This window comes from Dreissena polymorpha, chromosome 6 (assembly GCF_020536995.1).
Source record: "Dreissena polymorpha isolate Duluth1 chromosome 6, UMN_Dpol_1.0, whole genome shotgun sequence".
In the NCBI taxonomy this organism is placed as follows: domain Eukaryota; kingdom Metazoa; phylum Mollusca; class Bivalvia; order Myida; family Dreissenidae; genus Dreissena; species Dreissena polymorpha.
Genome location: NC_068360.1, coordinates 24,635,670 through 24,660,710, shown reverse-complemented (window position 1 = coordinate 24,660,710; position 25,041 = coordinate 24,635,670). Strand labels below are relative to the sequence as shown.

Below are 25,041 nucleotides of genomic sequence, written 5' to 3'. Positions count from 1 at the left end.
CTACAACTGTGATTCATTGTTAATAAACCTGCGATAAACGCTTACTCTGTGACCGACGTCAATCAAAAATAATTATCGCTATATAACTCCGCCTCCATAAACATTCTCGTAACCGATTGGACGTTACATATCACAGTTTGGCAACTGAAAAGTTACCCGATAATTTTCCGTGATGCATCTGTCAGCATACATGACTGTGTTATGTGGCTTTAATATACGATAAGGGCATCCGGTTATCTCTTTATCAGTGGACTATCTATTACCACCTGGAGCTTTTATGGCGATTACATGTGGAAATCGGTACCGAGTTCTCTTTAAAAGTAGGGTATATTATATACTTATAGAGAAATATCAGGGTTTTTTGCAATCGCCATTTTCATTCACATTTTAAACTTTAATCGCCAGCTGAAATATTCCATCGCCTTTGGCGATTTAGGCGATCGGAAACGCTAACATAGAACTTTATGAAATTTGGTCAGAATTCTTGATGAAATCTGGGTGGGATTGTATTTGGGTCATCTGGGGTAAAAATCTAGGTCAAATAAATAGAAAAACCTTGTGTTGACAATAGAGGTCACGGTTTTCATCCAATATTTATGAACTGTGATCAGAATGTTTATCTTGATGAAATCTGGATTGGGATTGTATTTGGGTCATCTAGAGTCAGGAACTAGGCCACTAGGTCAAATCATAGAAAAACATTGTGTAGACAATAGAGGTCATAGTTTTCATCTGATCTTAATGAGTCAGGTGAGCGATTCAGGGCCATCATGGCCCTCTTGTCTTATTTGGTCTTTAAAGACACTGTTTAAAACCTTTTACATTTTGAGTGTGGGTTTCTAATTTGCTCGTACTCAGTTCTTCCTTCTCTTACAATTTGTGTTTGGTTCTGATTTTTGTTCGGGCGTTGTCATTTCAGGCTGTATGTGGGCCATATGCGGCGTCCACGACCATCCCTTTAGAGAAAGGCCTGTATTAGGAAAGATTCGCTGGATGAGTTATGAAGGATCAAAGAAAAAGTTTGATGTTTCTAAGGTAGAGAGGAGGTATCCCACACAGAAAATAGGGAAATGAACAACATATAAAACAATAAACAATGCAATTTATTTACATGACAGTGTCATGTGTATTTTATATTACATGTCTTAATGTAATAAATACAGAGGGAATATTAAATTTCGTTATTTTAATTACTCTTCCAAGTGGAATGCATTAAGCTTTTCCCTTAAATTTGTGGAATGAATCTTAATGTGAAGGGGATTATAAATGAGATAATGTCTGCAACTGTTAGACAAAAGTATGGCTCTTTGTCAATTGTTTTACGTTTATTATGATACTTGCCTTAATTTGGACGATGCAACCCCTGTCATGGCGTTTGTGTTTAATGATTTGGTCAATGTTTGCTCTGGAATATCAATGCTCAGATCTGTATTGATAAATAAAACAGTTAACACCGAAACAGTTAAGCAGTTTCACGGAGACCTGAATATAGACAAAATTGTTGAAAATCTCACAAACACTTTCTGGAAGGATGTGCTGAAATATTATAGAATGTACATAAACAAAATTAAAATAAGAAAACCTGATGATGTACTTGACATGCCACTTTTTTTTATAACAACAGCTTAAAGATCGGTGATAATAGTTTTTGACGATGCTAACAGCATCGTCCAAGGTATCATAATCGTAAAAAAAATTCTCACAATGGCGACCTATGTAAAAGACCGATTAAGATAACTCGATTTTTCAGTTACTTCCCTTTTGCATTCGCCACTGCGTAGGAGATTGCTCGTCATTGATTACATTCTCCTAGCAGAGTTGTTGTTCGTGTTTCAATATTCAACAATGGCCGCCCCCAAGAGAGTCTCGAGTCAAAACTTTCTTACTGCATAAATTGGCTTGTTTCGCTATTTAGAAGCTGTCATTTATGATATATGAATTATTTATTCACTAAATCTCCGCTAATGACAACAAAGGATGGAATTCGAAGGATATATTCGATGTGAATGGATCACTTTCTATGGCTTCGCCCATGAGAGACTTGATAACACTCGTGTCAAAACTTTCTTACAGCTTAAATCGGCTTGTTTGGCTATTTAGTAATGCAACAATTAATGGAATTCGAAGGATATATTCAATGTGAATGAAGCACTTTCTGGATCTCGACAGTTTGACAAGGCAAAACTGGCATACTGATGATACTGGTATTTTTATGTCCCCCACTATAGAAGTGGGGAACATATTGTTTTTGCCCTGTCTGTTGGTTGGTTGGTCTGTCTGTCTGTCTGTTTGCGCCAACTTTAACATTTGCAATAACTTTTGCAATATTGAAGATAGCTTTCTTGATATTTGGCATGCATATGTATCTCATGGAGCTGCCAATTTTGAGTGGTGAAAGCTCAAGGTCAAGGTCATCCTTCAAGGTCAAAGGTCAAATATATGGGTCAAAATCGCTAATTTAATGTACGCTTTTGCAGTATTTCAATATTCAAGATAGCAACTTGATATTTGGCATGCATATGTATCTCATGGAGCTGCACATTTTGAGTGGTGAAAGGTCAAGGTCATCCTTCAAGGTCAGAGGTCAAATATATTTTACCAAAATCGCTCATTTTATGAGTACTTTTGCAATATTGAAGATAGCAACTTGATATTTGGCATGCATGTGTATCTCATGGAGCTGCACATTTTGAGTGGTGAAAGATCAAGGTCAAGGTCATTCTTCAAGGTCAGAGGTCAAATATATGTGGCCCAAATCGCTTATTTTATGAATACTTTTGCAATATTGAAGATAGCAACTTGATATTTGGCATGCATGTGTATCTCATGGAGCTGCACATTTTGAGAGGTGAAAGGTCAAGGTCATCCTTCAAGGTCAAATATATGGGTCAAAATTGCTCATGTAATGTCACTTCTGCAATATTGAAGCTAGCAATTTTATATTTGAAATGCATGTGTATCTCATGGAGCTGCACATTTTGAGTGGTGAAGGGGCAAGGTCAAGGTCATCCTACAAGGTCAAACGTCATATAGGGGGACATTGTGTTTCACAAACGCATCTTGTTAGTTATCAATTTAAGTCACATTTTGCTTTATAAATTTTGTTAGCATTTTTCGACTTATTGAATGGCTATGATACCCGATATCAACATGTCATATGGGATTTGCATATCACCAAGCTGTCCTGAAATACAACATTGAATACGAACTCTTTACTCAAATTACTGGTAAGTATGAATTCTTTCTTCTTTCTATTTAAGTAGTTGATGTCATTACAGTGCAAATAATTAGACGTAATTTACTGTTTAGTCCATGTATATTGACCTCATATTTATAGGATTAGATATTATGTTAAAAGGGGCCTTTTCACAGATTTTGACATGTTTTGAAGTAAGTCATTAAATGCTTTATATTGATAAATGTAAACATTGGATATTAAAAGCTCCAGTTAAAAATCCAGAATATAATTCTTTAAAAAAAATAGTCCGCAGCAGGGCTCAAACCAGTGACCCCCTTAGTCCTGGAGTAAAAACGCAATATTTCCTGTACTCGGGGATATGATAGATATTGAATAAAAATGTATATGTATCAAATGGCCGACTTCAAATTAATGATACAAGTTGTCATTCATATGTTTGCAATGCATTACGATGCTTCTAAAAAAGTTTCATATGGCCTTTTTCCATAGTTATGTGCTATCCAAGACACACTATCCACCAGTGTTATCAAGGGGAACATATCAGATCCTATATGTATGCATATGTACATAATATTTGTTACACTTTGATAGCAAGCGTATTTGTATATATCCGAACATTAATAATAAAGTTAATGTAGTTTGAGTATCAGCGAGGCTATTTGTCTAGATTTTGTGAAAATGAGTGTTTATGTTGAGCAGATGTGGCAGTATTTCAGTAACAAATGTTAATGTGAATATAATGAAGGCAATTAATTGTCAATTAAATTGTAGTTAACTGTTCAGCAGATGTGGCAGTATCTCAGGAGCAAATCTGTGAACATTATGAATGCAATTAATTGTCAATTTAAGTGTAATTAACTGTTGAGCAGATGTGACAGTATCTCATAAAGTTTTCTTTGAACAAATAAATGAATGCAATTAGTATCTAATTTAATGTCATGCTGACGCCACTCTTTACACAAAGTTGTTGCCCAAGCTGTTGATGTAATTTTGCAACTTCCTATGTTCAGATACATGTAATCTGGCCCAACCAGTTTTAGCCGGATCTGCCTTGCGCAAACTGCTTTTAACAATTTATAATATATATTGTACACTGAAATAGCCATTAGTTTCTGTCAATCTGTTCTTGCGCCGCACATTTTCAGGAAAAGTTCTCCTTCATAATGCATTTCAACGTATAACATTCTCATTCGAATGCATTATTTTTTATGATACGCATTCGTGCATGTGTTTTTTGTGTACCGTCGTGTGTTAGAACACACAAAAAAACGTTATGCTTCTAGCTAACTTTTGAACAGGGCTTTCACTGAATCTTTCTTCAAATCCCGAGAGTCGTATTGACTGTTGAGATCAAAATGTCAACAGCCTTTTTCAGTAGTCATTACATATCAAGCACATCTATTTCTTGAAAAAAAAGAGCTATCGTCATCACATGAGCGTCGGCGTCTGCGTCGGCGTCCGCTTAAGTATCAAAGTTATTGCATTCAAACATGGCACACTTACTTACTATCATGAGGGGACTGGGCAGGAAAAGTTGCGTTTTTATACGTAGAAAATTGAAACTTTGGTTCATTTTTGTGCTTAGGTCCACTTTATTATGCCAATTTTTTGGGGAGCATATAGGCGCTGCTTCGTCCGTCCTTCCGTCCGTCCATGCACAATTTTTTGTCCGGGCTATTTCTCAGCAACTAATGACCGGAATTCAATGAAACTTTATGGGAAGCTTCACTGCCAAGAGGAGGTGTGCATATTGTCAGCGGGTTATGGTCTAATGATTTTTCACAGAGTTATGGCCCTTTGAAATTTTCCATTAACTGTACATATAGTGCAATTCTTGTCCGGGCTATTTCTCAGCAACTAATGACCGGATTTCAATGAAACTTTATGGGAAGCTTCACTACCAAGAGGAAATGTGCATATTATCAGCGGGTTCTGGTCGGATGATTTTTCACAGAGTTATGGCCCTTTGAAATTTTCCATTAACTGTACATATAGTGCAATTCTTGTCCGGGCTATTTCTCAGCAACTAATGACCGGAATTCAATGAAACATTATGGGAAGCTTCACTACCAAGAGGAGATGTGCATATTATCAGCGGGTTCTGGTCGGATGATATTTCACAGAGTTATGGCCCTTTAAATTTTTCCATTAACTGTACATATAGTGCAATTCTTGTCCGGGCTATTTCTCCCCCAACTAATGACTGGAATTCAATGAAACTTTATGGGAAGCTTCACTACCAAGAGGAGATGTGCATATTATCAGCGGGTTCTGGTCGGATGATTTTTCACAGAGTTATGGCCCTTTGAAATTTTCCATTAACTGTACATATAGTGCAATTCTTGTCCGGGCTATTTCTCAGCAACTAATGACCGGAATTCAATGAAACATTATGGGAAGCTTCACTACCAAGAGGAGATGTGCATATTATCAGCGGGTTCTGGTCGGATGATTTTTCACAGAGTTATGGCCCTTTAAATTTTTCCATTAACTGTACATATAGTGCAATTCTTGTCCGGGCTATTTCTCCCCAACTAATGACTGGAATTCAATGAAACTTTATGGGAAGCTTCACTACCAAGAGGAGATGTGCATATTATCAGCGGGTTCTGGTCAGATGATTTTTCACAGAGTTATGGCCCTTTGAAATTTTATATAAAAAATTCTTGTCCCTCCAACTACTGTGTCCTCAAGACGTTTCCTTATATCTGAATATATAGTGCAATATTGTGACAAAAAAAATTTGGGGAGCATCACCAGTCTCCGACGGTTGCTTGTTTCTAAAGTATCAAAGCTATTGCTTTCATTCTTGCAACACTTACTAACTATCATATGGGAACTGTGCAGGCAAAGTTATGTAACTCTGACTGGCATTTTGACACAATTATGGCACTTTTTTGACTTAAAAACTTTTAATATTTGGTTAAATTTTGTGTTTAGATCCACTTCTTAAGTATCAAGGCTATTGCTTTCAAACTTCATATACTTTCTTACTATTATGAGGATACTGTATCTGGCAAGTTGAATTTGACCTTGACCTTTGAATGACCTTGACACAAGGTCAAAGTATTAAATTTTGCTAAAATTGCCATAACTTCTTTATTTATGATCAGATTTGATTTATATTTTGACAAAACAACACTTACCTGACATACCACAATAGACTCCACCAAAACCATTCCGCACGCCCCACCCCGGAATCTCCCCCCCCCCCCATTTTTTTTCCTTTTTTCTTATTTTTGAAAGATCATCTAATAAATGACCACACCCTACACTATACCACCATGTCAACCCCACCCACCCCCCCCCCCCCAAAAAAAAAGTTTTTTTTTTGTTTTTTTGTTTTAACATGGTTTAAAAAATACACACAAAAACACACACATATTTATTTTATTTTTTTTAATTTTCCACCCAAGAATCCCCTCCCCCAATTTTTTTTCTTTTTTTTTCTTTCTTAGCTCGGCTGTTTTCGGAGAAAACCTGAGGTATTGTCATAGCCAGCTCGTGGACCGCCTTCCAGCGTCTGCTGTCCGCGTCGTGCTAAAACCTTAACATTGGCTCTAAAATCAAATAGCTTCCACCTGCAACTTTGAAACTTCATATGTAGCTGCACCTTGATGAGTTCTACACGACACACCCATTTTTGGGTCTCTAGATCAAAGGTCAAGGTCACTGTGACTTATAACATAAAACTTTAACATAGGCTCTAAAATCAAAGTGCTTCCACCTACAGCATTGAAACTTCATATGTAGCTGCACCTTGATGAGTTCTACACACCACACCTATTTTTGGGTCACTAGGTCAAAGGTCAAGGTCACTGTTACCTCTAACATAAAACTTTAACATAGGCTCTAAAATCAAAGTGCTTCTACATACAACTTTGCAACTTCATATGTAGATGCACCTTGATGAGTTATACATGCCACATCCATTTTTGGGTCACTAGGTCAAAGGTCAAGGTCCCTGTGACCTCTAATATAAAATTTCTGACAAGCTTTCATTTATTCAAAACTGCACCCACAGCCGAGCGTTGGCTGCCGCGATGCGGTGCTCTTGTTGAAAGATAATGTAATAAATAACCACACCCCCACACTTTACACCCCTCTCCACTCCAACCCCTCCCCCTTTTTGATTTAAATATTGATATAGGTCCCTTCATCTTTAAAAAGAAAAGATGAGCGGTCTGCACTTGTTAGGCGGTGCTCATGTTATTCTTGTCATAGCCTCGTTTTTCACATGAACACAAAACTCTTACAGTGGAATGAATAACCACTATACCAGACCACTTACTTACTATTAGACAAAAAAACACAGCGCAAGTTTCTACTTTCGTAAATGAAATGTGGTTATGCTAAATGAACAACATGTTAAGCACTCTTATAAATCTAATCATGTTTTGGAAACGTATATAGTAATGTAAGATAATACTTGTTTCATTAAAAAAATCAAAAACATTTACAAAAATCGGTCATATGCAAGATTATGTTTATTTTTTTAATTTCTAAATCCATTGTAAACGGCCCAATGATTATGTGATGATTTTCAAAGGTCAATTACTGTGGCCATAGTCGACTACCAATGAATAACATTGATGATATTTCAAAGGTCAATTACTGTGGCCATAGTCGACTTGCAGTAATGAACGATGGTGTCATTTTAAGAGTCATTTACTGTGGCCATAGTCGACTTGCAGTAATGAACGATGGTGTCATTTTAAGAGTCATTTACTGTGGCCATAGTCGACTTGTAGTAATGAACGATGGTGTCATTTCAAGAGTCATTTACTGTGGTCATAGTCGACTTTCAGTATTGAACGATGGTGTCATCTTAAGAGTCATTTACTGTGGCCATAGACGACTTTTAGTAATGAACGATGGTGTTAATTTAAGAGTCATTTACTGTGGCCATAGTCGAATTGCAGTAATGAACAATGGTGACATTTTAAGAGCCATTTTCTGTGGCCATAGTCATATTGCAGTAACGAACGATGGGGTCATTTTAAGAGTCATTTACTGTGGCCATAGTCGAATTGCAGTAATGAACGATGGTCTCATTTTAAGAGTCATTTACTGTGGCCATAGTCGAATTTCAGTTATAAACGATGGTGTTATTTTAAGAGTAATTTACTGTGGCCAAACTCGACTTCCAGTAATGAACGGTGGTGTCATTTTATGAGTCATTTACTGTGGCCATAGTCGACTTTTAGTAATGAACGATGGTGTCATTTTAAGAGTCATTTACTGTGGCCATAGTTGACTTTTAGCAATGAACGATGGTGTCATTTTAAGAGTCTTTTACTGTGGCCATAGTCGACTTGCAGTAATGAACGATGGTGTCATTTTAAGAGTCATTTACTGTGGCCATAGTCGACTTGCAGTAATGTACGATGGTGTCATTTAAAGAGTAATTTACTGTGGCCATAGTCGACTTGCAGTAATGAACAGTGGTGACATTTTAAGAGTAATTTACTGTGGCCATAGTCGACTTCCAGTAATGAACGGTGGTGTCATTTTATGAGTCATTTACTGTTGCCATAGTCGACTTTTAGTAATGAACGATGGGGTCATTTTAAGAGTCATTTACTGTGGCCATAGTCGACTTTCAGTAATGAACGATGGTGATTCGTAGAAATTGTTTAACGCAATCACACTATTTCCCCGTGCCGCCCCGGTTGAAGCAGGTCAACAGCCCTCCAGAGTCCCGGTCAACCCGGACTGGCTACGGTTTATCCCGGTGAAGCGCCGGCAAAGCCCCGGTTGTCGCCGCTAGTTCCCCGGTGAAAGCCGGCAGCGTCCTGGCAAAGCCCCGGTTGTCGCCGGTAGTGCCCCGGTGAAAGCCGGCAGAGCCCCGGTATACCGTTACACCGCCGGCACTCACCGTGTCTATACCGGCATCAGACCCCGGCAGAGCTACGGCAACGCCCCGGTTTTACCCCGGTCGTCGCCGGTTATGCCCCGGCGGAGCCCCGGTGAATGCCGGTGGCGTTCCGGCAGAGCTCCTGTTTTCTTATATACCGTAGCTATACCGGGACACTAACGGCATTCACCGGGGCGTTGCCGTAGCTCTGCCGGGGTATGTATGGGCCCCGGAAGAGCTACGGTGCCGTCCCGGTTGTTCCCGGTGCCGTCCCGGTCGTTCCCAGTGCCGCGCCGGTCGTTGCCGGTCCTTCCCGGTGACTCCCGGTTCATCCCGGAGGTATTAAACATTTTAATACTTTCCCGGTGGAGCCCCGGTTTTCCCCGGTTCATCTCGGTCGGCCCCGATTGAGCACCGGTTCATCCCGGTAGAGCCCTGGTTCATCCCGGAAGATCCCGGATCACGCAAAGGGGCTCCGCCGGCATCGTAGTGAGACTGGGCCTTTACCCTGATAAAGAACGGTGTACAGATTGTGTACTATGGTGTACGAACTGGTCCCACGTAGAACTTTTCGCGCGCGATTTGCGCGCTCAATCTGCGCAGTGAAATATCATATCCGGTAACTTCGTATATTTCCGAGAATGATCATGAATATTTGTTGTTGTTTTTTTTCATTTTCTTTTTTCTTCAATGTCTCGTTAACGCAAAATAAAATAACAATATCTTAATATATGTTTATAAATACCAAATGTAATGTCTTCAAAAAATGTATCAGAAAAAAATTCTTCTTACTGTCTCCGTATCTTTTCGGCCTAGACCGTCAAGTGAGGAGCTTATTCTCGCATGAATATGCAAACAATAATAAAAACTATGTCGTAGCCAATGCTTAGCAATTTGCTTCAATAATATTTTTTTTACACGTTTTATGGCACTGTCATGTTATATAGTGATGTTCTGTATTTACAAGGCGGGTTATTGAGATCTGCGAAGAACTTCTTTTATTGCGCATGAATTACCGCCAAGTGGTAAATCGGACTTTTTGGAATTCATTCATTCGTGGGTTTTGGCAGCCAGCCAATTCTGACTGTCTCAGAAATGTGTATCATTACTATGGCCTTAAGGCTACGCCCCAGGCCAAAAATGGGCATTCTCATAACTTCATTTCGTGTTAATTGACCTGAACCATGATGCAACTTTGCTGTGTAGGCAGGTGACCTCTTTTAAGATGGTAGGTCTAGGGATAGAATGATTCTCTTTCTCTTTAAAATAAACACTAGTAAAGGTTTGAAAACCTTTGTGCACAAACATTATTTTCATTAAAACAATCCCAAGCTTAGCACAACGTAGCTTAAGTGGACTTATTTACATATTTTCGTATTTAAAATAAAATCATTAAATTGGTTTTATAACAAATATGTAATGTTTTGAATAGATAATCTAAGCTAAATAGAAAAGCACAAAAAGACGGCAATATTGCCTCTCTCGGGATTCGAACTCGGCACATTTGGGAGCAAAAGATAGTGCCCCAAGTTAGCCTTAGTGTTGCTCTGGGAAACATCAATCTATGTACTTAATACACGTACTTTCCAAATTATCGCAGAAAATATTTACACACGCTTTTTAAACGATTTCAAATGATGATCATACATTCATGAAACGATACTTGCAAAATATGAGCCGCGTTATGAGAAACCTGGGCTTAATGCTTGTGCGTAAAGCGTCGTCCCAGATTAGCCTGTGCAGTCCGCAGGGACGACACTTTCCGCTTTTATGACATTTTACGTTTAAATGAAGTCTCTTCTTAGCAAAAATCCAATAAAGGTGGAAAGTGTCGTCCCTGATTAGCCTGTGCAGACTGCACAGGCTAATCTGGGACGACACTTTATGCACAAGCATTAAGCTCAGTTTTCTCAGAACACGACTCATTGTTCTTTGTCAATAGCGTTATTTTGCCTGTTTGAACATAATGTGTACTTTTTATGTCCCCCACTATAGTAGTGGGGGACATATTGTTTTTGCCCTGTCTGTCTGTTGGTCTGTCGGTCTGTTTGCGCCAACTTTAACATTTTGCAATAACTTTTGCTATACTGAAGATAGCAACTTCATATTTGGCATGCATGTGTATCTCATGAAGCTGCACATTTTGAGTGGTGAAAGGTCAAGGTCATCATTCAAGGTCAGAGGTCAAATATGTGTGGCCAAAATCGCTCATTTTATAAATACTTTTGCAATATTGAAGATAGCAACTTGATATTTGGCATGCATGTGTATCTCATGGAGCTGCACATTTTGAGTGGTGAAAGGTCAAGGTCAAGGTCATCCTTCAAGGTCAGAGGTAAAATATATGTGGCCCAAATTGCTTATTTTGTAAATACTTTTGCAATATTGAAGATAGCAACTTGATATTTGGCATGCATGTGTATCTCATGGAGCTGCACATTTTGAGTGGTGAAAGGTCAAGGTCATCCTTCAAGGTCAGAGGCCAAATATATTTTGAATCTATGATAAACTATAAAGCGTCATTTTAACAAATTGTGAACAAGTCCCCATACTTAAACATGTAAAATGTTGTAAACATAGGTTATTTCAAACCATATACAAGCACTCTATTTTTTCCAGACTGAAACATTTTCCCACACTTGACTGCTTCCTCATATAAAGCTCAGTGTTATGTATTAAGCAAATTGCATGTACAATTTACGTGTTAGCTCAGTTAAAGAATGAACTGGAAAGTTTTAAACACAAAATAATAACTGCTTTTTTAAGTATTTGTTACAATCATTTTATTAGCGGTAATTATTATAAACTCTGATATAATTTATTTTGAATATTTTCCCGTAATTATCCAAGTAAAACAAACCTTATCAACACCCTTATGTTTGTTTTCTCATAAAACGTTTATTGTATATCAAATAATACATTTCGGAATTTATATGGATTGCAATTTAATTAACGAATGATTGCAAATGTAACTTAATTTGAACTGTCTGGATTGTGTCATCCTAAAATCCTAGTCACACAGTCCTGATCATGGCTCTAGTATAATCGGGTCACGATTTGCGGTATATGCTAGTAATGCCGATATTTCGATGTTTCCATATGAAAGTAACATTTGGAGGACTCAACATAATTAGTGTGATGGGGACTCTTACTTTTAAGATTCGGTTGTGACTGGTTTCATAACATATAATGTCGTCCGATTATTTTGCTTCTAAATTGCTATGTATCATGTGATTTTATGCAGTTGTTGGTATTGCTTTTGCTTTTCTATAAACGTGTGTTCCGAAAAAAGGAAATACTATTACAAGTGAGTGATAAATAATGACACATTGATTTGCAGAAGAAAGCTTTTATTGAGAGAATACATTAGCATAGACGAATCTGACTTGGTAATCATTTTCATACTTATTACATAACTGCATTACTTTTTACATAAATGCATATGTATATTAAAAGTGTTATTAAACTCATGTCAATTTGTCTGTGCTAAAATGTCATTTTTCAACGTTATGAAATAATATAAATCCTTGTGGGAAATACTTTGCAAAAAAGGAATGCACGCACATTTTTCTGAAATCAATCAGTTGATAAAGTGATAGTAAATATGTTCCCTACAAAGGACGAAAGCAAACAAAGCAAACAATTTTCCCAAAGCAAAGAATGTCCATCGGGTGTTCCATACAAAGCACGAAAGCAAACAAAGCAAACAATTTTCCCAAAGCAAAGAATGTCCATCGGGTGTTCCATACAAAGCACGAAAGCAAACAAAGCAAACAATTTTCCAAAAGCAAAGAATGTCCATCGGGTGTTCCATACAAAGCACGAAAGCAAACAAAGCAAACAATTTTCCCAAAACAAAGAATGTCCATCGGGTGTTCCATACAAAGCACGAAAGCAAACAAAGCAAACAATTTTCCAAAAGCAAAGAATGTCCATCGGGCGGTTTGTTTCAGGTCATACAGCGTTGATTAAGACCCACGCTAGCATTCTCCATGAGTCGTCATTTACGTTTCTGCAAAAGAAACAATACTACAAATGTAATATATGTATGCAATTCTTTTACATAATATAAAACTGGTTTTGTTGCTCGATATTCTTACAGTGATTAACACGAATGGGACTTTTTATCGCAATTAAATGGTTTTGCGTGCAATGTATTTTTTGCCGAAACATTGTGTCCGTGGACATAAAAGTGTATCACATTGTTGGCGGCGCATCACGAGGAATAGATGAGGTACTAGTTTTCCCGCAACCACGACCGTCAGTTGTATATATTGGATGTCATTTAATGATGACTAAGTAAACGAAATGTTATGAAACTCAAGCATTTTATAAATAACCGGTACAATGCCATGCAAAAAGGAGACAGTTTGGTTGATTAAAGTGTAAGATCGTAGCTTCATTTTAAGTTTACGGACGACGGACGACGCACGGAGGACAAAAAAACGTTCCCAAAAGCTCACCTTGTGCATTGCACAGCTGAGCGAAAATGGATAACGTATAGATCGTTGCTTATATTTTAAACAGACTCAACAAGGCAGGCTTATTTTAAAATTTAATCATAGTTTTAATCAAATTTTCCAATAAGAAAGTTACTGAGAAATTATGGAAAAAAAGTTGTGTATTTGTACTGATATCACGCAAATGACCAAACGCATGTCTGTGTCTGTAACTTATATTCTTGCTCTAGCTTACTTATAATTTGGAGTAAAATAACGTTTACAAATCGTCTTCATAGACTCATATATAAAGAACGTATATAACGAACTTGTGTCTGTGTGTATGAATATACGGAGAAAATTAAAACAAACCTTTTAAAATAACGAACAGGACATGTGTTGGGGCGTTTTTCTGGACAAAATTGTTTACAAACAGGCAAACAGAAAGACAGACGAAAAATAACCATGGTGATTCTGGTACACACCCACTGCGTCTTAGCCTATAACCAAAGTACGAGATGTTACCCGTGTTATTGTACACGTATTACCAAATTACGAGATGTTACTACTGTTGCTGTAGACGTATAACCAAAGTACAAAATGCTACCCGTGTTGCTTTAGACATATAACCAAAGTACAAAAATGTTACCCCTGTTGCTGTGGACGCTCATCCTCCAGTTTCCTCCGCATTTCTTGCTGTTGTCCCCAGGACACGCCATGTTACATTCGGAATCCGGGCTTTTCGTGGCGTTCAGACAGTCTCCACAAAAACACTCAATGCCGAACTAAAAAACAACATACATCTAAGTCCATTTGACAATTGACTTTGTCTTATTGCCCAATAAAATCAACTGCGCCTTCTCCTTCATTAGGTTCTTTCGCAATTTCTTGGACTTATTCTATCCATTGATTTGTTGTCACTCAGATTGTAGATAACAAATGCTTGACCTCTCTGTTGACACCACTTTTGTACTTACCTGAGTGCCGCTATAAGGGTAACCATGGCAGCGAGCGGCGCACTCCAAAGGCGAGTTTGAATTCGAGTCGGGGAGTCTGACAGTCATGATACGGGCCAGACTGTCCTTATAACATCCGATGGACCGGAAAGCTGTAAGTAAAAGCACTTTGACAAGTTGCGATAAAATTAACAAAAGTCCCACTTCTCATTTTTCATCACATATATTTGGAATACCTTATTGGTTAATCTCCTGTTTCTATGACCAATGTTTTTTACTGAATAGTTTTTACGGTAGAACTAATACACAGTTTGTACTTTGAGCGTACTCATTATCTTTGATGCAAAATATTACGATACATGAGTGAATATAGTTAATATCGGTTATTTGAATTGAATTGAAATTATATTTGAATTAGGTGTTTTATTATTACTAAACAGATTGATACATAATATAATATATAATTTATTTAATCAACATTGTATCATTAAGCATTTACAAGTATTTGAGAAAAACAAGCCATTGTCGTAATGAAAAAGTAAATGTTTTCTAAGGATTTCAAATTTTTATGATTATGATGTTATGTTCGTGCCTAAAAACAAACACTATTGACTCCCAGCTTTTTATGCAAATAGTCAGCTTGGAATAGGTTACTTTACAAGAACATGCCAAAACTCAGATCCACGTACACAAATCATCCTAACCTCAGCCACCTTTCTTTATATTAAGATTGTTGATATTAAAATAACATTTCTGGAAAGAATTTTAGAGATCATGTATTATTTGGGTTTTTACACACCCAAACTGACTGTTGCACATGTCAAAATTTAAAATGGTTGTTTTTTTCTTAAGCGATTTTTATGTAAAGAGCCTCTGTGACCTTCACTTTTGATATGTTGACCACAAGTTTTGTTCCCTTTCATCCCATGTAGCAAGCATACCAATTTGCATGGCTGTCAAAGGTAAAAGCGATCTTCTTTTTATTAAATATACTGTTAATATACTATAATGTACTTATTATAAACTTCTTATATAACGTATCATACACCCGAACAAGAGCCTCCAATTGTCTACCGCTTAGATTATTTTCATGGAAAATAAAACAAATCACTTACGGATCGTGCAAAAACGTCCGTCCCAGCCGGATGTACATTTGCAGCTAAATTTTGCAGTGTCGATTGGTTCATGAGAAGGAAAGCATGTGCCTCCGTTTTGGCATGGGTTGGGCACACAATTGGCAGCCACTATGGCCACGATAAAGGATGAAATGATAGCGTAGACGAACATATTGGAACTGAAATTAACCAAACGTCCAATTAACTAGATTGAAATTAACTGTTGCAACGCATTTTAACTTTTATTAAACTTAAAATTATATGTTAATATATAATAGGGCTTTTCTTATTGTAACACGTCCGACATTAACTGGTTTATCATTGCATATAACATAAATATATGGCGTCCTATAAAAAATAATATTAATGATAATAATAATAATAATAATAATAATTATAATAATAATAATAATAATACAATAATAATAATAAGAAGAAGAAGAAGAAAACGAAGGAGAAGAAGAAGAAGAAGAAGAAGAAGAAGAAGAAGAAGAAGAAATAATAATAATAATAACTATAATCAAATAATAATAATAATTATAAAAAAAATAATAATAAGTTTCATAATATGATCGAAATAATTATTGTCTTTAACATTTCATACAGACAAAACAGATGTGCGATAACGAATTAAAATGAACTTAGTAAAGGTACGAACTAATATTAAATTACTTACATTAATTATTAGTTCTTTCCGATGAAATAACAATAACCTTATTACTTCCGATGTAACTCACACGATTGCGCTTTTGTATCGATGAAGTACTACATATATAGGCAAGTTGATTATTAAAGAGTACAATCGGGAGTTTTCGCGCATGAGCACTGACTGTTGTCAAAAACTGATTAGGTTACAGTAAACTAAATAATTATACTCTCGCCTGGAAGACGATCGCTCCGCCCAACCTAATCACATGACTTCATCTCATCTCATACTTGCCTATGGTCTCGTCTTGGACATAGGCCGCCAGGCGTCTCGGTTCTGGGCAAGACTCTTAATCTGCCCCTACGTTTTGCCCATCTGCTATGCATCATCATCCAGGTCGCGGCGCCAGGTGTTTCTAGGCCGCCCTCTCTTCATTTTCTATCGGGATTCCAGGTGAGACATTACCTTGTCGTATCGGATACAGGCTTGCGAATGGTGTGGTATATCCATAACCAACGTCTCTGTCTCTGAAGAATGTTTTCTTCAACGGCTTCTGCTTTGCTCTCCTCCATGATTATTCGTTGGGGATCTTGTCTGGCCAGGGGATCTTGGGGATCTTCCTGACGCAGATGTTGATGAAAACCTGCATTTTCTTTATGGTTGTGGCATTGGTGTTCCGGGTCTCTGCTCCATAGAGGAGTATTGGTGTCACTATGGTTCGGAAGAGGTGAGCGATAAGAAAACTTCGACAAGCTTACATTCAAAGTGTCGACAATGCCTACATATAACGCGATATTCTGACTGATTCTGATTAAAATTAACCGCTTTGACGCTGGTAAAAGAGTTTTGTGTCATTATGCAAATGTAAAAACTACCGTTATTTGATTTATTTAGATAATATTAGACCATACACTTGTGTGGTATTTCAGGTTGAGTTTTCGATATTGTTTGTTTATATTCGATCATAATGAAATATAATCTAAAAAGTAGAGGCTACATCATTATGAAGAAACATGTGTTGCAAAGTGATTGTGATTTTATTTCATTGAATATACTTAAAACTAGCCGGTAATGTGAGTATACTAAATAATATTAACGTTTAAAGAACGAGCTATCCTACCGTTTTTGAGATGTTAGTGGGAACAAACGACCTATTTAAGCCTAATTAGGATTCGTTGACATTTGTTTTTTTAGTGAATTAAGCATTTGGATTATGGGACAAAACTAATTGTTTAAAGCAGAACAAACATCTTGTAATTATTTCTTGAATTTTCTTACCATATAAACCCATTTGTTGTAGAAAAATATTTTTGAGTATGTTGAGAATTTAGTTATTGGATTTATTGAGTATTATATATTTTGGGTTGATATCGTAAAATTTGTTTTATTCGTGTTGCTTACTTCCTTATTGAGTTGGTTACTTATATATTTACATATTTAAGTATTGTTTTTATAGAATGTGTAAATGTTCTATATAGATTTGGCTTCACGTTTTTACGTTAAAAATAAGAAGAAATCCCTTGGTATTTGCTCAATTTGGAATAATACAACATTATCTATTCGATCTTAAAGATGTCAATGTGCTTGTGAATGCAGCAACAGTGTATGTTGAACGCAATCGTTTTATGTCGTTGTAATCGGGTGAGGTGGACATTTGCTCGTCACATAGGCAAAATACATCGATTTGTTTTCAAAAACATCACCAGGCTACCATGAAGCATTATCCGTGAAATTTCAAAACATCCGGTCTTGGCGCAACCTATGGAGTAGCATTTATTAATCCATCGCGAAAAGGAGGTGGCGCCCGTGATATACGGCCGTGACAGTGGACGGATGAAACGCTGGGTAATTATGTACAGGATCGTTAAAATTTACAAAATTATATAATTAACATAACGAAAATTTATCTTTTACTTAATCTCTTAAACGTTTAAAATTCTTTAATTTCTCAATTAAATTTAAATGAATTTATAGTATTGTTATATATATTTTAAAGGTCAACGAACTACTTTGTTATTTTCGTATATATTTGGTTCAAAACAGCGGTGAATGTTTGCTTGGACGGTAAAATTTTAAAAGGTTTTCTCCGGTTCATACCATTTAATAGGTATTGTAATGCATATACATTACAATTTCTCCGGCAACTTTGTAGATTATTAGTATTTGCTTGCAAAGGCATGCTAATTTACTTCGAAACTTGGTCTATTTTTGTATTTTCAAGCCGAATTAAAATGCAATAGTATTGCGTAAAATAGCGCTTTACAGTAGTGTTTTTCCCAGGAGGGCATAGGGGCATGGCGACGCCCATTCAAAAGGGCATTTTAACGCGCAGTTGAGGCAAAATAGGACACAACATTCCGTGAAAACCTGTTTTTTAGGAACATTTTATCGCATCAGTGGCAGTTATGGGAAAACATAAACACAATATTAACAAGCACATTTAAGTGTAATCGATGTATTTAACTTACTTTAACTTACTCTATTCATCTTGTCACGTCTTCCATTTAAGTACCATGCTGTTTTAGTAAACTGTACAGCATGAAGGGCATATTAAAGTAATACCGGTATATGCATATGAACCGGAGTGTATACAGATCCACTAACATATAATATGCCAATTTCAAAGACTCGTTTCCGTAACGTACTTACACAGTGATTTCTAATAAATATCTTGTTTGTATCAAACACGTTTATGCGTCGTAAGATATCACAGGCATTTCACTAATTCCTACTTACTGTATGATTTACATCGTTAATTCAATTGTTATTTGTTAATTTGCAGAGAGTCACAATTTCTGTTCTATATTGTCCACCATCTTTTTAAATGATGTAAGCGACAGGTGCGCATAGCAACGTAAGCTTCTAGGCCGTCAAGGATTTGGACTGTAGTGACCCACATTCTTCAAATAAAATCGATTATTTACTGGACAATCAGTCCTGTAAAATGGACCTACTGGAGGGACTTTACAATATTTCAAGGGACATGTTAGTCGGTCAGGCAATGTGGGCCAGATACTCTAACAAGGTTTTTACTAAAGTCATATATGGAAAACTACCAGCAATCTGGCTGCCATGTTTTTAAACAAACTGGAACCATTTACTAACTCAGTTTCATAAAGTTTCATAAAGATTGGACAATGCATGTGATTTTTAGAGTATTACTATAGCCATATAAGAAAAACTACTCATCCCTAAAACAGCCATGTTTTTACAAGCTTTTTTTAGTTTGACATAGTGACACATCCTTTAACCTCACGTGACCCAGTTTCGAACTGGACCAAGATATTAATTCGAAAACATCGTCTGACCATCCGAATACTGGACAATACATATAACCTCTAGGGTGTGGACAAGGTAAATTTTGTTTACGCATGGACATAAACATTGACTTTCTTAGTCCTACTGAACGATTTCTGAGTACAGTTTATAAAGTATTGCTGGAAGCAGATAGTAGAACACAGATCACAAATTTAACACCATGTTCGTCTATTTCAGTCACCCAATCCCATCTTTATGTGTTCTTTACATACATGAAATGATCTGACCAAGTTTTATGAATTTTGAACTCTAAATGCGACTTCTAGAGTGCTAACCATCTTTTTCTTTAATTTGACCAAATAACATTGTTTTTGACATTACCTGACCCACTTTCAAACTCGGCCAATCTATTAATGGGTCTAATATTCTGGCCAAGTTTCACGATGATTAAGCAATAAATAAGGAGTCTAGAGTATTAATAAGGTAATTGATGACGACCGAGGCACATGAATGACGATGCAGGGTCAAAAGGCGATCACAAATGCTCAACATGCGCATGTTTTGCTCAGGTTAGCCGAATACTTAAAGATTGACTACTGCATTATGTTACATGCTAAATATTTAACCTTCCTGTTTTTGTTTCTTAGATTTTTTCCAAGTAACCTATATAAGTCTTCAATAATTATGAGACCCTTTGGTTTTACACGTTTAGACCACGGGGGTATGATTTGCCTGACCTTTAATAGGAACCACCAGGGCCAGTATCCAAAAAGCTCCTGAGGGAGGTTTTTTGCCTTAGTTTAAATATTTTCCCCTTATTTTTAGCCCCCTGGTGGCCATGTTTTGTTTACAGACCGGAATTATTTGCAAACTCGACTGAGATATGACAAGATCAAATGTTTTACTGAATTTCATACAGACCATACAATCATGTGACTTAAAGAGTGTCAACAAGATTTAACTACAGACATAAGGGACATGAATACTGCTTCGCCCCGGGGGCCATGTCGTTAAATGAATCGGAGCCATTTTTAACTAAGCCATGATGTCATTAGAACAAATGTTCCGACCATATGTCAAGAAGTTTGGACTATAAATGTGTACAAATGGGGAATACAAGGTCCTTTTGCAGCTATATAAGACAACCTGCCATGCCCATTGGTGTCCATGCTTTTTAACGCAATTAAATCATTTTCAGACTCAGCTAAGATATCATTAAATGTATGTTTTTACCCCGTTTCATGACGATTGGACAATAAATGAAACGTGAAGCTTATTCTATAATTTTACTTCATGCCCTCGATTGTGACCTCATGTAAAACAGTTTCAAACACGGCCAAGATTTTACAAATCTTCTGACCAAGTTGTATGAAGATCGAACAACAAATGTGATTTCCGGAATGTTAACCAGGAAACTATTGAAGACGCACGACGGACGTGGCACGAGGGACAAAAAGCAATCACTAAATCTTACCATGAGAATGTGCTAAGGTTAGATAAAATACAAAGACTTATTAAATGATATATTGTAAAACTTATAAAAAAGACCATTGACTGTTTTAGTAGTTTGTACACTGGGGATAAATTTTGAAATAATTTCAGTTCAAGCATTTGGCGTAAAACGTTTAGTGTATTGCCATTGCACCCTACAATTGTATACTTGTTCGAGTGAATGTTGGACATTAATCTTAAAAGTAAAGGACAGTATTAAACTCTTACATGTGCTCTTTAGGTTAAGGAGTAAACATTAATGTTACACATCCAGACAATGACGTTCTATTAAATATTTTGATTCGTGATCATTTACTTTCAAAAAAAAAGAATTACGTTTTGCTAAGTTTGGATCTTTTCTGAACTTAATATTGTATTTCTTTACTTTATAGTAATGCCATTGTGCAATTCATACAATTCTAATTTGTGCTGTCTGCAAGAAAATCACTTTACCCGGATATGTTTACACAGATAAAACATCTTTTAAAAACCAATATGTAGCATTTAGCAAACACAAAACACTTTGTTTTAAAAACATCCTGTTGGATTGTATCAAATTACAAAACAAATGGAACATTCACAACATTTCGAATTTGAAATAAAGATTCCTGATGTCTCCAGCTGATAATTAACAAAACCGAATATATCTAATGATATGGCTTTTAAATGCATCGACATATGTTGTTTGTCAGACTTAATGATGGTAATTACATTTGACTATTCTTGAAATATCACAATCAGACGAATACATCTTTGTAACACATGTTGCTATTGTACCAGATTGCACAAGTGACTCAATGGTTATTTTGCCTTAAATAAAATAAAGTTATCACATTTAAATTCCATTGAAGAACATGTTTTAACACTTATTATTCCAAATAGATGAACACTTCAATCTACTGCTCTCTCCATTTAATATCCAACAACAATAATTTTTAAACATGTTAAGATACAAATCGATTCTACGTGGCCAGTTGGCATGCCGTTATGTTATAATATAATTTGTTAAGGCAACCTATTGTGAATATTGATGTGGGTATGGGTAGGTTATGCTATTAATGATTGGCACAACATTTGTCATTTGAAATGTAATCGAATACATATAAATGTGGCTTTTACTTTGTCGCTAGAAAATTGATGTTTTTGCATGAAGCAAATCAGTCAGCTCAGAAAGTGCACATGAAGGGACTTGGTGGAGGATTTTAGTTAAAGGGAGGATGACTTGCAGATGGTCCAGCCGTCCAATATATTTGTTTACAGAATACTATACTCACATTATAAGAGAACACACGCTTTGATACATGCAATGAACAATGTTCCTTTGCATATTGCATCTTTCTGTATCAAAGCATATTTATGATTAACAAACGGTCATATGGAACAGTTGCAAACTTGAATCCGGTGAATGTACTTGGAAAAGGGTTTCATTTTTGAATAACTCAATATGTGTTTTAAATCTACAGTTTATGAAAGTATCGGATACTTTATTATAAACATGGTTAAGGTTTAACACATTATACTGTTTTACTAAATAACAACAAATCTGCGTTTGCATAGGAATCAGTTAATTTGACATCATGTGTAATTGAGCTCTGTTCTTTGTGACATTTTATGTTTTGGTAAACTGCGCTTATTGTTTGTAGTTCAACAATAAACACAATTTTAATTTGAGACTCGCCGTGGTAAAAACCGGACTTTACCCTTTACCACGAAGATACGTATTTTTACGCATTTGTAGTCCCTTAAAGAGTAAAATATAACTTAACCCTTTAAGTGCTGGAACCGAATTTTGAAGGCCTTTGCAAACAGTCTGGATCCAGATGAGACGCCACAAAACGTGGCGTCTCATCTGGATCCAAACTGTTTGCTATTCTGATAGTATTCTTTAAAAAAAAATCGGAGAAAATGCTAATTTTTGAAATTCAGCAGACGACATTTTAGCAGACGACAAATTTTCCAGCATGCAAAGGGTTAAGACCTTTCTACTAGATTCAAGTTTTAAAGGCTTCATTTTCAACCCTTACATACGGATGAGCAGCATACAGCATAAAACCTGAACAAACTGCGAGTTACTCGCAGGCTGTTTTGGTATTATGCTGGTTGCAAAAGCCATTTCACTTTGCTTTTTATGGGGGAAAGGGTTAATGTATCTGCGTACACTGTCGTCCCAGATGCAGTCTGTATCTTTCGATTAAATGAAGTTTATTCTTACCGAACATTCATTTTAGGCAGAAAAAGTCTACACTGATAATCCTGTGCGGACACTTTACAACGCTTTACTCTCTTTACAACGCTTTACTCACTTTACAACGCTTTACTCACTTTACAACGCTTTACTCACTTTACAACGCTTTACTCACTTTACAACGCTTTACTCACATGCATTAAACTTCATTTTTCAAGACCGAGGCTCGTTTGCATTTTCCAGATTATTGTAAGCTGTAAATGAGGTTTCTTTTGGAGGTTTACAATTTGATATACACCATTTTGTGTTGTTTTTGGAAAGCTGTTGGATTCATTTAAAATCGATTGTATACAACTTCGAAATATATTGATCAGGTTGAACTGTTTCATTAGACATATAATTTTGCAAATTGACGTTCACTTGGTGACCAAGTAACACATGTTACAGTTCGTTCATGCGATAGTTTGTAATTATGGTTAATATCGAACATATTTTTGTTTTGTGAACAGTTCCTTAATTACCACATCGACTAGTTATGTTCTGAATCAGATGCGTATAACCCTTTTGATGTGCAACCATATCCAAGTCTTGTCCAAGTGCATGCTAAAACAGCGTATGAGGACTACAGTAAAATGACGTGTGTATGCCCTTAAATAAGCAGTTCTAAATTACATGCATGTTTATTTAATGAAACCATAGTTTATATTTGTTTTGCTTTCAAATCAAAGGAACATTGTAACGATTTTTTTCGAACACAAAACCAAATTATTTTAAAGTCTCTCCGTGCGATACATTACAGATGCCTTGTAGTTGTTTGTTGTTTAACTTAGGATAATGTGTTACCTCGTTGAATAACGTACTTATTCGAGCAACCCAATGGTGATTAAAGTATCAAAAAAGACAAAGACTATATAGCTTCTTTCAAATATTTTTTGTCATATCAAATGACTCTTCGAATCTGATATGTTTTTACTATAGCATGCTATCCATTTTGAACTTTCCAAGGCAGTAACATGATGGCTTTGGCAAGGACATGTTATTTAATGTGAAAATGATTTGTCTGCCTTAATATTTCCTGTGAGGTTTCATCAGTTTATTTTCAGGGACTAAAATCAGTGTTATCAAGACCCAGTCGACGACTTATGCGAAATACTTATACTCAACCGATTGCTATTCTACCTAAAATGAAGATCAGATCGTGTCATATTCTGGAACCTGTAATTTTTACAGTATAAACACATTGAAACCGAGCACAAAGTAGCGTATCGGGGTCATCTACTGTCCAAGGCCAATGTACATGTGAAGCATCAAGCCAATCAGGCAATTCGTTGACGAATTATTGATCGAAAACAATTTACACACTTATTGTGACAGTGACCTTGACCTTTAACCTAGTGACCCCAATTTTAAATTGTGTCTTCTGCTTTCCAATGTCAATGTACATGTGAAGCATCAAGCCAATCAGGCAATTCTTTGACGAATTATTGATCGAAAACAATTTACACACTTATTGTGACAGTGACCTTGACCTTTGTCATAGTGACCCTAATTGTAATAGGTCGCATCTACTGCCCAATGGCAATGTACATATGAAGTATCAAGCCAATCAGTCAATTCGTTGATGAGTTATTGATCGGAAACGATTTCCACACTTAGTGTGACAGTCACCTTGACCTTTAACCTAGTGACCCCAATTTCTATATAGGTCATCTAATGTCCAAGGCCAATGCACAAGTATTAAGCCATCAGTCAATGCGTTGGCGAGTTTAAGATCGGAAACGAAGTGGTCTACCGTCAGACCGACCGACAGACAGACCGACCGACCGACCGACCGGGGGCATAGATATGGTATGGTGTGGTGTTGTTTTAAAGGTATAGGCATATCTAGTGAACTC

The 25,041-nt window shown here is 36.5% G+C and overlaps 2 protein-coding genes across 9 annotated transcripts in view; one reads left to right on the top strand and one right to left on the bottom strand.

Moving 5' to 3' along the window:
* Positions 1 to 25,041, top strand: part of LOC127834725 (deoxyribodipyrimidine photo-lyase-like) — a 137,685-nt gene that overhangs the window by 29,232 nt on the left and 83,412 nt on the right. The gene's annotated exons all lie outside the window — the stretch shown is intronic.
* Positions 12,396 to 25,041, bottom strand: part of LOC127834731 (xylosyltransferase oxt-like) — a 43,721-nt gene continuing 31,075 nt past the window's right edge. For 2 of the 3 annotated variants that reach the window (XM_052360762.1, XM_052360763.1), the window contains exons 2-5: positions 15,567 to 15,745; positions 14,473 to 14,603; positions 14,145 to 14,280; positions 12,396 to 13,068 (exon numbers count right to left, since the gene is read on the bottom strand). In XM_052360762.1, coding sequence (XP_052216722.1) covers positions 13,061 to 13,068; positions 14,145 to 14,280; positions 14,473 to 14,603; positions 15,567 to 15,738 — 447 coding nt within the window. In that variant the 5' untranslated portion in view covers positions 15,739 to 15,745 and the 3' untranslated portion in view covers positions 12,396 to 13,060. Of the gene's footprint in view, positions 13,069 to 14,144; positions 14,281 to 14,472; positions 14,604 to 15,566; positions 15,746 to 16,242; positions 16,402 to 25,041 lie in introns of those variants that run through there. The other variant, XM_052360761.1, reaches the window with a different exon arrangement.